At 46.7% G+C, this 17,900-nt stretch overlaps 1 protein-coding gene across 2 annotated transcripts in view; it reads left to right on the top strand.

Moving 5' to 3' along the window:
* Nucleotides 1-17,900, top strand: part of GDPD4 (glycerophosphodiester phosphodiesterase domain containing 4) — a 41,641-nt gene that overhangs the window by 22,873 nt on the left and 868 nt on the right. The window contains exons 8-14 of one of the 2 annotated variants that reach the window (XM_084842466.1): nucleotides 609-691; nucleotides 5,192-5,342; nucleotides 5,434-5,658; nucleotides 7,052-7,209; nucleotides 7,370-7,517; nucleotides 11,299-11,381; nucleotides 15,757-15,839. In XM_084842466.1, coding sequence (XP_084698592.1) covers nucleotides 609-691; nucleotides 5,192-5,342; nucleotides 5,434-5,658; nucleotides 7,052-7,209; nucleotides 7,370-7,517; nucleotides 11,299-11,381; nucleotides 15,757-15,839 — 931 coding nt within the window. The remainder of the gene's footprint in view (nucleotides 1-608; nucleotides 692-5,191; nucleotides 5,343-5,433; nucleotides 5,659-7,051; nucleotides 7,210-7,369; nucleotides 7,518-11,298; nucleotides 11,382-15,756; nucleotides 15,840-17,900) is intronic. The other variant, XM_084842465.1, reaches the window with a different exon arrangement.

Raw genomic sequence — 17,900 nt, 5'->3', positions numbered from 1 at the left:
TTGAAATGTTGTGATCTTCTTTCCTTTAGGGTTACTCACACCGGATCTAATAGGCAACCCCCACATTACCTAAAGTAGATAGCTGAGACCCAGAGAGTTTTAAGGCTGGTTTGGTGGAGGCAGCCAGAGGAAAGAAAAAACTCCAATTTCCACCTGGTGGGAGAGGGAAAGGCCACAGGAAGTGAAGGGCAAAAAGGAGAACAGGCACTATTTTGCTTGATCTCCCTTCCACGCATGGAACAAGGCATTGCTGGTCCATGACAGGGACTTTGGCATATGGCAAAAGGACTTCAATCCTGTCCTCCTACACCATGGTCCCAACTACCCCCCCCCCCCCCCGGAAGTTGCTGTATGGAGCAGATGGGAAGCTGCTATTGGCACCAATTGCAACTCCCCTCTGGGATACTGATACTTTTGTTGGGACAGCAGTATGGCAAGAAAGGGTTAAAACTTCCCCATATTTTGTGGTTCTGATCCTATTCGACCTCTTCTACTTACTTTTAAAAAATAATTAAATGCAGTCACATATTTAATGTACCATGTAGCTTGGCCCATACATCGTGATTTTTGTCAATCAGCGATGTCTCTCTCTACCATTTTCGTAATAGGTGGCTCCTGAAAATACAGAGATGGCGTTTCTTAAAACCATTTATTATGGTGGTATCGGTTTTGAGGCAGATGTCACAATTAGGTAAGAGCGTTCATTCCACTGGCCACACTGGGGTTAAAACTGTTGATCAGTTTTCCTGTTCCCAGACCCAGACAGGAAAATTCACCAGCACTCAAGCTCCCTCTCTTGCTGGCTTCTGATAAATGCACCACTGTTGATGGAAGTGTTATGGTCTGTTGCACTGAAACTGCCACGTCAATTTGTTACTTTATTTGTTTCTCAGTGGTGCCATTTTACAGTCTTGTATTGTTTTTCATTTTACTTTTAAAATCTTTGTTTTCTTTTTTGCAAATCACTTTGGTTGTTTTAACAGAAATGCGGGACAATAAAAAGAACAACGGCAATGACACTGATGATAAAATAGGTTCAGTGTGTCATTTCTAGAGTTGTGCCGAATGTTTGGTCATTTCAATGTGGGGAACAAAAGCAGTGCTTTCGAAGTACCCCATATATTTCCCACTCCCACCCCCATGCAAAAAATTTTAACTTTTTTTTAAAAAACCTACTCACTGCCGTTATTGCCTCTGCTGTTTTGCCATCTACTCCAACCAATTACGGTGATATTCTCCTTCATAGAGCAATCACAGCCTATCAGGAATCACATAGTGAGTGGGATGATGTCGTGATGGTTTGTAGCCAATCCGATTCGGCTACGTTGTGATGTCCTTGAGGGCCAGCGAAGCTGATTTAGCGAGTAGGACATTGCTTCCTGGACTAGTTACATAGGTGATCCTAGCCAACCAAGAACATGAGGGCAAATGAATTATCCATTATGCAGGGAGCTCTGGAACATTCTGTAAGGATGGACACCATTCAGTGCTGATGTAGATGTTAATAAAAATGGTTCCCCCTTTTGGCTCAGCCCTCATCGCTTCCTCTGTCTTCCCTTAGAGCAATGCCTTAGAGAAGATGACTTCCACATTCCTTACTATTAACCCACTTCCCACCCCAGGCAGAGGTGAACTCACGCACATCCATTGCCTTTCACGCTGGGCTTAGTCTAAAGAGATGCAGAGCTCCCCTTCCTCTGTCCTCTAGCAAAAAGCATCAGCCTTTCCCACTGTTGGGCTTCATCAGCTCCAGGTTGTCAGATTCTGGGATCTGGAAAGAGCTGTAGTACAAATGGGCCAGAAACAGGCGCGTGGTCCAAAAACAGGCAGGGATTGAGTTCCAGAGCAGCATGCAAAAGATGAAAAGGGGGCACAAAAGAGAGGGCCTTTTCAATGGTGGTGCCCCATCTGTGAAATGCAGTCTCCTCTGAGAGGCTTATCTGGCACCTATGTTATTCTCCTCTTATTCTCCCAGGCATTTTAAGAACTGGTTTTAGTGCTTTTAGATCTTTGTGTCGTTTTATTTTTGCTGTTGGTTTGTTATGGCTGCCTTCAGCTTTGTTATGGCTGCCTTCAGGGGTGGAAGAAGCCATCGTGGCGTCTTCCCCCGCTCCGTGTGTGCTGCATGTGTGACCATGATTCGCATAATTACCTGCGATGCGGTGCTGGTTGCCGTATTGTCCGAACCTGGCGTGGCGCATGGTGGGGGATAGCTTCTTTGTTGTTGTTGTTCAGTCGTTCAGTCGTGTCCGACTCTTCGTGACCCCATGGACCATAGCACGCCAGGCCTTCCTGTCCTGCGCTCTCTCCCGGAGCGTGCTCAAGTTCACGCCACAACCCCTACTTCAAGCCATGGGTTGTGGCGTGGGTAAGAAACCAGCCCCACTGCGCACCATGCCGGGTTTGGACAACACGGCAACCTGTGCTGCATCATGGGTAATTATGCAAATTGTGGCTGTCTGCGCGGAACATGTGAGGGTGGGGGGAAAAGCCATGACAGTTTCTTTTGCCCCCATGATCTTCTGAACCTGGTCAGTGTCTTGCACTGCTTTTACCCCTCTCCACTGGTCTCCACTGGTCTTACTGGTGCCATGTTATCATGGTTTTATTGTGATTTTTAATGTTACAGGTTTTAAAATTTTTTTACATGTATACTGCCTAGAAAACTTTGATAGTCTAAAAGTGAAAGTAAAAATAAATAGTGGAAGCCAACCAAGTTCGAAGATATCAGGAAAAGAGAGATCAGGAGCACTCCGAGAGTGCCATTAGACCAAAGACAAGTTGCTTAGACTGGAGAGCAAGCTGTGAGGGCAGGGCTTCATAGCACTTCGTGGGGAAGGATTGCCCCGTGGGGGTCAGCTGACGGAGCGCTCTGCAGGCTGGTACTGTAGCCTAGATCAGGAGTGGGCAACTTGTGGCCCACAGGACGTTTTGGCCAACGATGCCCATCGGCCCTCACCATTGGCTATGCTGGGTAGGGCAGATGGGTATCGTCGGCCAAAACATTTGGAGGGCAGGGGAGGGACACATCTGTAATTCTCTTACCTACAGCCAAGCACCATGAGGCCAGCATGTGCCCTCCCTCAAATTTCTTGCTCCAGACTCAGTAGCCATGCTACCATGCTGCCCAGGCTAACACCGTGCGAAATCTTGTATATTATTATTTGCAAAGGAGAGGGCAAAAGAACTTGTATCCCAGATGGAGTCCCAGGATGATGCTGATGCTGATTCTTTTCCACCACCACCACCACCACCACCACCACCTATATAGTGCCATCTATGTAGATGCGACTTTAAAGATTCTAAGATGCTGAAAAAGCACATGGTACAGGACTGACTACATGGCAGCTTTTCTGAGTCTATATGCGCGTGTGTGGTTGCATCACTGAATGCTTCCTTACCTTAAAAAAATCCTGCAGTTGAAATCTAGCACACCAAGAGAAAGGTGTAGCTATAACTCTTTTTGACAATATACTAGCTTTCCATGCTCAGGGAGATTTTTTTTTTTTAACACATGGAGGGTGTGCACTCAGACAGTCAAATCCCTGCCCCCATCTGCACTTTTGGTACATTACCAAGAAGGATGTATTGCATGACGATTTGGAATGCAGATACCTCTGAAGCGGAAAATCGGTGTGTTCTCAATGAACAGAATGAACAATTGTAATCTCCTCCCTTCTCCCTGAGCATTTGAATCATCGCTTAGACTCTGCATTAATTAATCCAAAGCATTGCAATTGCTGAAATGGATGTCGCCTTTCAGAGATGTGTGTGCGTGTGTGTGTGTGTGTTTTGCATGAGTGGAAAAGTAATCGAAAAACTGGCTAATGTGTGTTTTCAAGGATAATCTGCATTAAGCAGATCTGAGCTAAAACTAGTTCATGAAGATTTTCATCAGTGGCAGGGGTAACGCTTTTCTCTTGGACAGGTTTCTCTTTGGCATTCCTCACATTGCCTTTGCTTCCATTAAGGTCAAAGGCTTGGATTTTGCAGGGGTCAAGAAGTTCAACCTGTTTTGCCACTGCCACTGGTTCTAGGGAATTCTCCCAGAGGTGGAAGGGATGACTTAGCATCATTCTGAGAGGCATTGAGGGCGGGGGGTGTTTCGAAATGGTGACCACCAGCCACTGAGAGGAGCAGCGGCAGTAAGAGCCAGGGCTGACACTTCTGCCAACCCCCTCATAATTCCCTCTGAGCGTAGCTGCAGTTCTCACAGTAGCTGGGATGCGGGGGGGGGGGGGGATGGAAATGAATTTTCCCACCAACAATATATTATTCGCTGTTGTGGCTTGGTCTTGAATGGGGGAATTAAGACCCATTCGCTTTACAAAAGACGTGCTCCTGGTGGGAGATAAAAAACCCTAGAACTGGTTTGTTGATATGGATCAACACAACTGCCTGTAATGCCTGCACAACAAAATGTACCACTACACTATGATAGTGATAAAGTTTTGTCCCGTTCATTCCCCAGTTTTGCTGCCGGTGAACAGCGTGGTGAAATGGGTGTGGGGATTTCAGCTCTCAGCCCTATAACCATTTGGTTGCCCACAGTGATGTCATCACATCGGCAAATCTGATTGGCTGTGTTGTGTTGGGATGAGATCTAATTCATCCTGTGATTTCTAACTCAGAGAGGCTTGCCATAGTGCCTTGGTTGTGGTCTTTCCAGCACCAGGCAAAGACCTTTTAATTTTTTTCCTAGGCTTCTCAGTCTTAAAAGCACAATTTAGTGCTTTTAAAATCTTGGGCACTGCTGTTGCTGGTTTTGTTTGGATGCTGTTTTAACATGTTTTCAATCTTATTTTAGTTTAGTCTTTTTATATTTTACAGTTTTAATTTTGTGTACAGTGCCCAGAGAGCCTTAATGGGTGGTATCGAAACGCTGCTACTAAATAATAATAAAACGAATAACTGGGAGGCTTCCCTCATGTGACTAAGCCAGAGCGGAGGAAGAAGCAGTTCTTGGGAGCAGGGTGGATGTCACTGAAACAGCAGTGGTTGCAGCTTGGTGAAACTATGGCAAAGAACAGGAGTGAAAAAATACAAAGATTTGCGCTAAGTGCTTTTCTGGAGGTGGTGGGATGTGCTACATTTCAGTTTCCCTAAAACTGGATCTGGAGAGTGCGGCACAACTCCAAACCTGCGTGTCATTCCAAGCTTGACGTTAGAAGTTGTTTTTCTGTTTGGGCAGCTTCGATGGTGTACCGTTCCTTATGCACGACAGAACTTTAAAAAGGACCACCAACGTTGACGAAGTATTTCCCGAGTTCGTGGACCGAGAGGCTGCCTTTTTTCCGTGGGCGCAGCTGGAGAGGCTGAACGCTGGAAAATGGTTCTTTGAGGTAGGATTGTTTGGAACTAGATAAGCTGCCCTTGACTTCAGAGATAGATTGCTTCTGCCTGACTCCTTTTTCGGTGCTTTTTTTCTTTTAGAAAAGGCCGTTCTTTGGCATGCCCCCACTCTCGCGTGAGGATAAAAAATTGGCAAGGAGCCAGAAAATTCTCAAGTTCATTGATTTTGTGAAGCTTGCTAACAAGGAGAACAAATATATTATCTTTGATCTGTATCGCCCTCCAAAGCATCACCCTTACAGGGAGAACTATATCAACATAGTCTTACAATTGCTTCTAAATGACTCAGCGATTAGACCTGATTTGGTACGAGCCATTCCTTATCCCCAACCCTGCTGTTCTTCATTCCTGGTTTTCCTTTGAGAATGGTGGGTGCGGGTCATATCCTGATCTGCTGTGTATCACAGTTTTATTTTCTTCAATGGGGATCTAACCATAGGTGGTTTAAATCTATAGCTGGATTCACACAAGAATAGTGATGAACAAATCTGTCAATTTTGGTTTCTCTCTGTTTCTCATTTTTCCGATTTTAAGTTTTTGGGAAATTTTTCCAGTCTTTAGTTTGGTTTGTCCCAAAGTGTTTGCATGAAAATTCATAAGAATTTTTGTGCACATTTATCCTAATCCATGCTTTCTGTATGCATTTTTCCTAATATACACATTTTTCAAGCAGTTTTCCTAATACACACTTCACTGTATGCAGTTTTTGATGGGAGAACTCCATTGTACAATTTGGAAAAGTGCATATTTCGAAGGATAACGGCAGTTCACATAGAGGTTCAAAAGTACAAAAGTAGGTAAGTTCACATTAAAATGTGAACTAAATGAATTCCTTTCCCATCCCTACACATGAGTGTTTATCAGCGATTTGTGACTGTTGGCTGTGTGTGTGAATAGTTTCCCTTGAAACTTACTTGAGTCTGAGGTGGTATTCAAGTTCTGCCAGTTGTGGTTGGCTTCTTCACACAAAGGGTTGCCTGAGGAATTCTTATCTTTTCCAAATGCAGATACAGATGGACCTGAGCGGATTCTGCCCTTCTCCAAGTGTTCTTGGCTCAAATAAAGAAAAGAAAAACGTATCAATGTGCATTTTAAAATACATATTTTGAGAGAAAATATGTATAGAAATGCATATTTTGAGAGAAAATACTTTTAAACTATAGAGATCTAAACATGTGTTTATTCTTATAACCCACATTTTTGCTAAAAATTATGCTCAAGGTAGCTAACAATCATAAAATGCACGTTAAAAACAAACTCTTAATTAAAATGTAGCATAAAAACACAATTAAAAACATAGCAATAAAAGAAATAGAGAGCGCTCAGCCATTAAAACCCCCTTTAGCAACAGACTAGCTTTCGTGTCAAAAGCCTGCCTGAATATGAACGGCTATTCCTGCTGGCAAAAGGACAACAGAGACGGGGCCAACCTAGCCTCCCTTGGCAGGGAGTTCCGGAGCCTGGGAGCGGCCACCGAGAAGGCCCCTCTTGTGTCCCCACCTGACTCACCTCCAGTGCCGGTGGGTGCAAGAGAAGGGCTTTCCCTGAAGATCTTAAATCTGGTGTACAGATGGAAGGGGTTGTTTTTTTGCAGATTAATGCAGAAAGGGACTTACAAGTGAACACACCTTGAAAACATTTTTGAGATGGGCATGGCGAAGGTATTTTAAAAAAAATGTTGTTATTTTGCATATTGCAGGTCCTATGGCTGCCAAGTCGGCTTAGACATTATGTTCATTCCAGAGCTCCAGGATTCCAGCAGACCACATCCAGCACAGATTCTATGGAGGACTTCAAGTTTTGGAACATTGTGAAAATCAACGTGGACTACCGAAGATTAGCTACTCTAGATATTCGGTAGGTTGCTTGATCGGGCAAAGTTGACTCCCACCCTCTTCCCCGGCAAAAGAGAACAGAGCAGAAAATTGGCTCTTGATTTCTGAGGCAAATTGTTTGGTGGCAAATTTCAGCGGGACACATTAATGATCTAAGACGAACCCGTGTGCTTGCTTGAAAGGAAATATGAAGAAGCTAACATCACAACGAACCTCTGGGTGGTCAGTGAGCCGTGGTTATTTTCCCTGGCCTGGTGCTACGGAGCTCATTCTGTAACCACCAATTCTGTGCACTCCCTGAATAGACTCAAGAAACCTTTCTTCTTCATGGTAAGTAGAGATAATACTCTGTCTATAGAGATGTTTTCCATAGGGATGCATGGTTGTCCATAGGGATTTTTCCATGAGCAGCGGGAGCAAAGATGCAGTGTGGCTTGTCATGACTGTTCACATGTTCTTTGTGGGTGGGCTTCATTGCATATGGTCATGCTCCATGACATTTAGATGCCTACAAGGAGTGGCAGAAAATCCTGGGAATTTGACAGCACTGCTGTAGAAGAAGAGTGTTCTATTTAAGCTTCACACAAGAGGCATCGTAAGCTCCAAGAAAACTTTATTTGGAGTGAGTAACATATATATAAAATATAAAAACAAGAGTGATGGGGTGGGGTGGAGGCAACCCCAGATACAGAAACCACAGTACAGCAGTGCTTGTTAAAAAAATAAACATGTCATATTAGATATTTTCAGTCTTCGCACTATTCTTGTCATAACATTGACAATTTCACAGCATTTCCTCCATCTTGGAAACACTGGTGAACATTCTATAGAGAAGAGTGCTGGAGTCTGTGGAGAGACTCTGTGGTAGGGGGAGAAGAAATAGAGGTGTGTGTTCAGAGTTTAGGGTTCTAAAGGAGCCGGGACCTCTCGCTTGACTTTTCGCATTATCAGCCACTTTTTACATTAGCTAACATGATAAATAGACATAGAATCCTAGGATTGGAAGGGGTCTACAAGACCACTGAGTCCAACCCCCTGCTCAATGCAAGAAACTTGATTCCTAGGCGGTCTCCCATCCAAGTATACAACTTTTTCATGACTTGACTTTCGAACTGCACAAACCAACACAGCAGGAGACTAGATCACAACATTGGACAATTTCTTATGTATGTATGCATGTATGTATTACATTCAGTGGAGGCTGGTGGCTCGGATTTTGGTGTGGATGTGAAGTCATTCTGGGTTTTAGTCAGAACCAGCTGGAACTCTAAAGGAGCTATCCAAAGTGCTGAACCCTACCCCACAAATGCCTCCACTGATTACCTTTCTGTACCACCCCAAAGCCAAAACTCTCTGGGCAGTTCACTACAATTCTGAGCGGATCACAACAACTCAGCTACCCTGCAGGGATATCATACACTACTTTAACTTCACTCACCAAAATGGGTATAACTGGGCCACTTTGCAGGGCTGGCATCACCCACACTCTCTCAGTGCTGCCTCCTGCAATATGGGCATAATAATGATGGACTTTATCTGCATGCGCTGGCAGGGTAATTTTTCAAAAGTTTACGAACTCAGAATTTTTTTTAAAGAAAGGACCTGAGTTAGAAATATCATGAACTCTTGTCTTTGATGCTGCCTTTTGCTTTTGGGTAGATGCACTACTGCCCAATCACAGCTATACTGAAATCCTGGATTTCTGAATTGTATTTTTATGGGGCAGCAATCATTTCTCACCAGGAGGTTCCTGTTCCAAACAGCGGATCTGTCAGTCATTGCCATAACTTCATTCATTGGCTAAAAACACTGGGTTAGATCCAGATTTACCCTGGATCAACTGTGCTAATGGAAGTGGACTTCCCTGCTTCCTCCTCCCCATGACAACCCCTCCAGCCCCTGAAAATGCTACACGGAGTCAGGAGAATCTGCCGAATGGGGGTGGGCTGTGGGGTGTGTGTGTGTGTGTGTGTGTGGGGGAGATTCCCCAAAACTGGGTAGAGGGACCTTCTGTGGGTGGAGCCCTTCTTCTCCCAGAAGGTCCGTTCCTCTCACAGAAATCACATTCTGGGTAGGCATGGCCATTGTGGGGAAATCTGGCCCTTTTTAAGCTTGCTGGAATTCCCTGGAGTCATAGGCTTTTTCCTGGAATTTGGGATTTTTTCTCGGGTTTTTTTTGTTCTTAAAGTTGCATCTACTTGCACAAATTGCATCTGTAATATGCCTAATTCACACAAATTGTGCCTGCAAATTGCTCTCAGGTAAGCAAGTCAAAGTCTGGGGGGTCAAGCTGCTAAAAGCTTGGCAAACTTTACCTCCTGGACGAATTGCTCTGACATCCCTAATTCTCAGAAGCAAAGATTTGGTTCCTGGCCATGCCCAAACTTTTTCTGCCACATAGACTTTACCCCTTTGTGCACTCTCTTTGTATCCTCCTAGCCTCTCATTTCTCTCTGTCTCCCAACTCCTTTCCTCAGCCTTTCCCTCCCCCATCTCTTTGCCTTGCTGCTTCTCCCCCTCCTAGCCTTTAGCCTCGCTTTCTCTCCCCTCTACCCCTTTGTCTTGCTATTTCCCCCTCCCTCCCAGCCTCTGGTCTCATTATTTCCCCCTCTCCCCCTCCGCTTTACCACACTGTTTCTTCCCCCTCCTAGCCCCTAACCTTGCTCTTTCTCTCACTATTTCCACCTCCCTCCCAGCCCTTGGCCTTGCTTTTCTCTCTTTTCTTTTCTATCATTCTACACACACACACACACACACACACACTTTGAGGGTTTTTTGTGCAATTTCATGTTTGCCAGCTGTCTGTTTTGCACAGTTTTCTCATTTGCATAAAAAGAACAGCGATTGCAAACATGAGCACAAGTTGAGGAGAGACAAGCAGTGAGCTAATGTTTGGATAATCTTGGTGAGCTCAAACATTGCTCGTTCATCCATCCCTACCCATGTTCCCCACCACTATATCTCCTGGGTTCCTCCTGTGTCCAAAGAGAAGAATATATGCCAGGAGGGTGTCAGCAATCAGAGCAAGGTTGGTAACTCCCCCCACATCCCAGTACAGTAATTGCAAAACTTCATTAACGTATCATTGCTGTTTATTTCAGAGTGCACTAGTGTTCACTCAGCATCACGAAAGTGCACTGAAGTGCATTGTGTCTGGTTGTCAACCTGATAGCAGCTGGAGTCATTGCTGTACTTAACTTGATTGTGCCCGTCCTCTACCTGGCAGGTGTGCAGCAGCATGGGCGGGAGGCACAGAGCAGGCTGCTCTACCCAGATGTGCTGGGCCTGGGTGGCTTGCAGAGTGGCCCATGCAGCAGTGACTACTAGGATATCAGGCTACCTCTTCCAGTTGGCAGCTAAAGAGGTAGTGAGGACCTGATCTGCCATATGATGCCTGTTTAGATTAGGGATAGATGGCTCTACCTATTTCTGGCCTCTGTCACTTTCATATGTGCCCAAGTCTGTCCCCTTCTGTTTCTGCAATAATCTGTGGTTTTTTTTTAATTCACAAACAATTGCCTTCAAATACGTATTCTGAATGTCTTTCCTCTCAAAATATGCATTTCTAAACATATTTTACCTAAGAACATGCATTTTAAACGGCATCCCAAAATTCAGAGAAGTGCGAAATGTAAGGGTAAACCATGTTCTGGTCCTTGCATTATTCTGGGAGGTACAGATCAGGTCGGTCCGTATCTGATGACTGATTCCACAGGGAAACAGGGTGCGTGAGGGACCCCCCCCCCCTGTTTCCCTGCAGAATTCAGCTCCCGACTTCAGCTGTTTGGCAGGCCGATGGGAGCCCAATTCTGCCGGGGAACAAGGCACGCAGGGGCAGCGGTCAGTGGGTGCCCTGCACCCCTGCAGAAACAGGGTGAGTGAGGGGAGCAGCAGCAGCAGCGGCAGTGCCAGGCGGCAGGCCCCAGGAGTTCACAGAGAACCCGTTTCTCAGGTATCCCTAGCCTGCATGCTTCCAGCGGTCTGAGCAGATGATTGGCCCATGCGCTTGTCTGAAGAGATCAGGTCCTCCTCCCTGTGTTAAATCCTCTGCAGTGTTGCCCTATGTTTCGCCTCAGGGAATGATGCCAGCTTGTCTGCTGCTCTGTTACAGACACCCCAGGAGTACCGGAGTATGTGGATCCTAACAGACGTGGTGTCCAGCATCTTAATCTCTGCCATCTTTGGTTTTTACTGGTAAATTCCACTGTGGTTAACGTTTTGCAGTTTGAACCTGGGGCCGCACTCCGCGTCTGCTTCTTGTGCACGTGGCATCCAGGGTGGGGCTGAGCAACGGCCGCAGGCCCTCTGGGGACCTTCCGTCCAGTGGAGGCTGGTGCCTCTGATGCCAGTGGGGCAGTGATGATGCCAGTGGGGCAGTGAATCCGCTCCGGGTTTCAGTTGGAACCAGTCAGAACTTTAAAGGAGACTTCCAAGGTGCCCCACAGCCTTCTTTCCCCTTGTACACCTGCTTTGCACCTTGGAGAGCTCCGTTAGAGTTCTGACTGGCTCTGATTGAAACCTGAAGCGGATACACCACCCCATTGACATCGGAGCCACCACCCTCCACTGATTCCATCCATCTATCTGGATTGTAGTCTGTCTTTGCACATTCATCTAGCATGGCCTAAGCTTCCATGGATCATCTACCATGTAATGTGTAGTTTGACCTGAGAGAGTCAGCTGTGGATCAAGAAGTTCCTGGTTCAAATCTTCTCTTCAAGCATGAACTCACCAGCGGGCCTTTGGTTAGTTACTCTTTCTCAGCCCCATAAGACCATGAGGAGAGCCCTGCTGAATCACACCAGAGGCCTTTCTAGTCCAGTGTTCTGTTCACACAGTGGCTGACCAGTTGCCTGTGGGAAGCCCATAAGCAGGACACGAATGCAACAGCACCCTCCTGCCCATGTTCCCCAGCAACTGGCATACACAGGCATACTGCCTATACTGGAGGACTAGTAGCCATGGGTAGCCTTCTCCTCCATGACCTTGTCCAGTCCCTTTTTAAAGCCATCCACGTTGGTGGCCATCCCTACATCTTGTGGTAGCGAATTCCATAATTTAACTCTGTGCTGTGTGGAGGAATCCTGCCTCTTGTCTTTCCTGAATCTCCCACCAATCAGCTTCATGAGATGAACCCATTTGGTTCTAGTATTATGAGAGGGAGAAAAATGCCTCCCTCTCCACATTCTCCACAGCATGCACAATTTTGCACACCTCTCTCATGTCTCCCCTTACTCGCCTTCCCTCTAAGCGAAACAGTCCCAGATGTTTGACCTGACCTCATAGGGGAATTGCTCCAGCCCCTTGATCCTTTTAGTTGCCCTCGTCTGCAATATGGGAATACTAATAGTGACCTTACAGGGTTGTCGCAAAGTTAGCTGCAACAGTGCATGCATCACACTGTGGACGTCTTACATCATGTGCTAAACTAGTTTTCCCCAACTTGGCAGCTTCTCCAGATGTGTTGGACTACAAGCCCCAGCACCCCCAACCAGTGATGTTGTGGTCCAGTGCAAACATTCAGCCTGCACATGTGAGGGCCAAAGGTGTGGAGGGGGCACCCACACAAGCCCCACCCACAACATCTCCATCCCCTCAGCCCTCAGTCTTCTCATGTTGAAGGCCTGAAGAGGGCTTCTATTTTTGTTTGCTTCAACCCGCGTGGAAGTGAGTGTATGACTGTGAACTCTGCTTTATCCCGATTGCACAGAGGTTTCTACTTGTGTTCAAGTGAATGCAAGTAGACCCCTGCCCCTTTCAGTGCACCCTGTTCAGCGTGGGAAGATTGAGAACGGAGAGGGTTTGGATGTTGGGGACAAGGCTAATGGGCACACCCACACCCCTTCCACTTTTAGCCCTCACGTGTGTGGGATGAATGGCTGCATAGGGCTCTTGTTACTGTTTAATGAATGATCCATACATTGAGATTAGCCCAAGAAATGGCTCCAGCTGCTCTTCCATAAATAAGCCACCCTGTAATGCTCTTCACTGCATTTTAGTGCTGCTCAGTGAACACTAATGCACTCTGCCTTCAACTGCAATGGTACATCATTGCACTAGTGTGCCAAGTGTTACTGAAGGGGGAGGGTTTACTACCCCCAGTTTTTAGTGCTGGCCCTGTCATCCTTATCTTCTTCCCCAGTGGTTCGTTGCCTAGATACAGTAGCCCAGGAATGATGGTAGAATTTAGTTTCTGTGCCCATCCGCCCTGCCCATGGTGGCTGGTGCCCATTGTGGAACGTGTTGAGGGCAGGGCAGCTAGCAGCAGGTGATGCTGAGGTAACAATAGACAGAACTAACAGAGACACTTCTTTGAACCCATATATTTCTGCTGTAGAGAAGCCCATTTCACAGAAAGGTAACCTGAGGCTGCATTCTTGCGGGAGAATGTGTTGCAGTAAATGGCAAAAGTATCACATTGTTCTGTCAGCTTACAATTCTCCATTTTTCAAATACATTATGTGAAGCTCTAGGAAAACTGAAACACATGCAGTCATTTTGAACTTTAATGAACTATGCCACCTAGTCAAGTCTAAGAACATGTGAAGGTGTCTCCATAGGGTAGCCAGATGCAAAAGAGGACAGGGCATAACAAAGTAAACCTGCTGAAATTCCCTCTTCTACACAACTATTTAAGATGCAGGGGCTTTGGCCTCTTTTGCAGTTCTGGACTGAAGTGAATTGCGCGCTCTTTCTCATACCCCGCCCTCTCTCTCTCACACACACACACACGCACACACACACACACGCACACACACTCATCTCTCTGTCTCTGTCTCTCTCTCTCTCACACACACACACACACTTCCCTCTCTCACACTCTGTCTTGTCCTCCTAAAGGCATATACTTCCTTACATGGAGCAGGCTAAAAAAAAAAAGGAAGGAGGGAAGGGAAGAGAAGGGAAGGAAGGGAAGGGAAGGAGAAAGACCAGAAATGAAAGGGAAAGGGAGGAAGTCAGAAAGAGGAAGACAGAGTAAACGAAGGAGAAAGAAGGAGGAGGAGGAGGAGAAAGAAGAGGAGAAATGAAAATAAAGAGGGAAATAGCCCTCAGTCTCACTCAGAGAGAGAAATAAGTCAGAAAGCAACCTACCAGCTGCTACCCTCTCTCTTCCAGTGCACCCTCCATCAGGCCATGTATTCTCTGATGCCCAGAAGTGAGTGACTGAGTCAGCAGGAGCAAGCATGCAGTTGATTAGGGGGCGCCATTAAGACCTACACACTAAGACACAAACAGCTTGCTTCTGAGTGGCTCGGGAATTGCCAGTCACAGCACTGCTGGGAAAATCAGGCGGAGTGTTCCCCCTGTACGCCCTGCTGGAGGCAGTGCTGCATTAGAAACCATAGTCCTCCCCTCTTCCACTCTGGGGGATGAGCAGACATAGGGGAGTAGGAAAGCCACAGGACAAGACGGTTGGAAGAGAGACATGGATGGTGTGTGCCGAAGTTGGAACAGACTCCTGAAGCTACCAGGGTGAAATGCAAGTGTCTTCTACAGGTGGGGAGATAGAAGAGAGGATGGGATGTGGCAGGCCAGTGCCCCTTCTGCCCTTGCTGAGAAGCCTCCCTGCTTCCCTACCACAGTGAGAGGGAAGATGTGCTAAGGGTAGGGATGGACGAAAGTCACTTACTTGATCCTGAAGCTTGCTTTGCAGTGGGGGGGAGGCACTCCGTCCCTCCCCCCAAAATTCTGGGCGGGGGGGAGGTGCCCCGTCCCTCCCCCCAAAATTCTGGGCGGGGGGGAGGTGCCCCGTCCCTCCCCGCCGAAATTCTGGCCGGAGCGGAGGCACCCCATCCCTCCCCGCCAAAATTCTGGCCGGGGGGGAGCGCCCCGCCTCTCCGGCTGCGAAAGTTCTTCTCCTGCCGGGACGCAAATGGCGGCGGCCATAGCCGCCGCCGTTTGCGTCCCTGGCCTGCAGTCAGCCCTGATAGGCTATGTAAATCTTTACGTAGCCTATCACGGCTGACTTTGAAGGGAAAAAAAAAAGCGTGTATGCAAATGGCGGCGCCCATGGGCGCCGCCATTTGCGTTCCTTATTTTGGCACGGGTAGTCTCCGTAAATATTTACGTAGACTACGGCGAAAATAAGGGCAATGCTATTTGCGTTGCCCTTATTTTCGCTGTAGTCTACGTAAATATTTACGTAGACTACCCGTGCCAAAATAAGGAACGCAAATGGCGGCGCCCATGGGTGCCGCCATTTGCGTACGCACTTTTTTTTTTCCTTCAAAGTCAGCCGTGATAGGCTACGTAAAGATTTACGTAGCCTGTCACGGTGTTCTTTGAAAATCTAGCCGTGATAGGCTACGTAAATCTTTACGTAGCCTATCACGTTTGTTGTTGTTTTGTTTTTTTTACTTGGAAATGGTGGCGGCGGCAGCCGGTCAGAAGACCGGCCGCCGCCGCTGGGAGCCGCCACCGCCAGGGACATTCGCCGAAGGTAAGTCCCATCCCGGGGGGGTGGTGGCGGGGGGGTGGCGGACCGTTTCTCCACCAATTTCAGGGGGCCAAATGCGTTGGCAGCAAGCGTGATCCATCCTGAAGAATGAAATGATGCCTTTCTTCCCAGGTGGAAGGATGCTGGCAGCTACTGCTCCAAGGAGCCAGGCAGCACGAAGCTCGAGAGCGGCTTATACAACAAAATTGAAACAGGTGCACCTTATCTTCTCTGGGGCTAAGCTACATAGGGGGTGGCTGGGTCAGACTCTTTGTCCGTCCGGCCCTGACTGGCAGCAGCTCTTAAGCAGAGGTTTCCCCCATCACCCATTACTAGACCCTTTTAACTGGAAAAGGCAGGGAGCGAACCTGGGACCTTCTCCATGCAAAGGATGTGCTCTGCCATTGAGAACTAGACGTGTTTTCAGTGGCAGCCCTGGGCATGGCCTCTTCTCTCATTTGGCCCCAAGAGCACCCTGTTGCATCATGAATCCTATGCAATTTAGAGTGCCTGCACTATGGCAGCTGGTGATTTAGTTACTGTCCACCCGCTTTGAGCCCTATTAATTAATTAATTAATTAATTACATTTCTATCCCGCCTTATTTCCTCCTTAAGGAACACAAGGCGGCATACATAATCCTCCTTCTCCTCTATTTTATCCTTGCAACAACAACCCTGTGAGGTGGGTTGGGCTGAGAGTCTGTGACTGGCCCAAAGTCACCCATTGAGCTTCCATGGCTAAGTGGGGACTAGAACCCGGATCTCCCAACTCCCAGTCCAACACTCTAGCCACTACACCACAGTGGCTCTCTAATGCAGTAAGCCAGTGGTAAATGGCCATGGCATCACACTGTATGTACCACACATCGCCATGAGTACATGCTATTCCTAGAAGAGGAGAGGGAAACGTGACATGGGGGTTACCCTTTTGGTGGCAAACTGGAGTCAAATCTTGTTCTGTCACAAGTGCTTGATGTTGGGAAGAAACGTTAGGGTTAGACCATTGGCAGCCGTCTGAGGTGGGCCAAAAGCCGTGGGACAAGCCAGAAGTCAGGAAGAATAACCAGGATTTAGGGAGAGCTTGTTGCACAAGCAAGGCTCTGCTGGAACAGGAAGGCCTCTCATACTCCTTCCTGCACAAGAGGTTCCAGCCTGGGTGGGTGGAGACGGACCAGGGCCCGAAGGTATTTCACTGAGAAGCTGCCACCCGGTTCACCCCATGGGGCAACTTCACACAGGTCCGGCAGCTCCTGATACAAACAAGGGAATGCTTATTACCTTCTTGTCCTGACAGGAAGCTTTCTAGATGCCTCTGGCTGGCTAGGGTTGCTATTGGTGATAGAGTTCTACACTAGATAGATCTGGGCCAACACCCTTCAGGTATTGAGGAATGTGCATGGACCAAATATGACTGTACACACTGTGTGGACTGTTCTTACATATCACAAAGGCCAGGTCCTGTACCAATGCATATGTTTTTACTTTGTTCTGATTATCTTGTCAACATAGCCCTGCTGTACTCCCCTAGCTACATAAACAAACTGCGGTGAGACTCAGTCTCATGTATTCCCTCTGCCATCTCCTCTTTCAGACCCATGAGTTTAGAAGCTTTCACTTCTGATTTTAAACAAAACATGGTGCCTTGTGATGGTAGAACTTGGGGAACTGGGGCTTGTTGAAATTATGATTAGCAAGAACAAGCCAGGATCAAACCATGGTTTCAAATCCTGGCTTGTTCTCAAACCCTAGTTTAAACTAGGGATGGTCAAATCCATCAATTTTGGTTTCTGTTTTTTCCAGTCTTAAGTTCAGTTCATCCAGAACATTGAGATTTATTTTTAAAAAACATTTGCATTAAAATTTGTATGCATTTTTGTGCGTAATTTTGCAAGCAATGTTCCTATCATAATGGATTTTTAATTTTTATTTATCTTCCCTAATATATGCATTTTTGCATGCACCTTTCCCTAATATATGCATTTTATATGCATTTTTAAATGGAGAATTCCATTGCAAAATTTGGAGAAGTGCAAATTTTGAAGGATAACTGAATTTCAGTTTGTGCATTGGTTTGAAATTGCAGTATTGTGTGAAATTTCTCCCCATCCTTAGTTTAAACAGACTGTAGTTCTTGGGAGCTCCGACATCACAGGGAACTGTGGTTAGCTTAAACTGAAAAGTTTCTGATATCCTCTTCTGGTGCACAAAAGAGGAGGAGAGGGGAACAGGCAATCTGAGTCTGAACTTGGTGTGTTCACATATTAAATCAACCATG

The sequence above is a fragment of the Heloderma suspectum genome, chromosome 3, assembly GCF_057233095.1.
Source record: "Heloderma suspectum isolate Gila_16-S chromosome 3, 16-S_ref, whole genome shotgun sequence".
NCBI lineage: Eukaryota > Metazoa > Chordata > Lepidosauria > Squamata > Helodermatidae > Heloderma > Heloderma suspectum.
The sequence above is the reverse complement of the archived record's forward strand: the minus strand, read 5'-3'. Positions and strand labels throughout refer to the sequence as shown.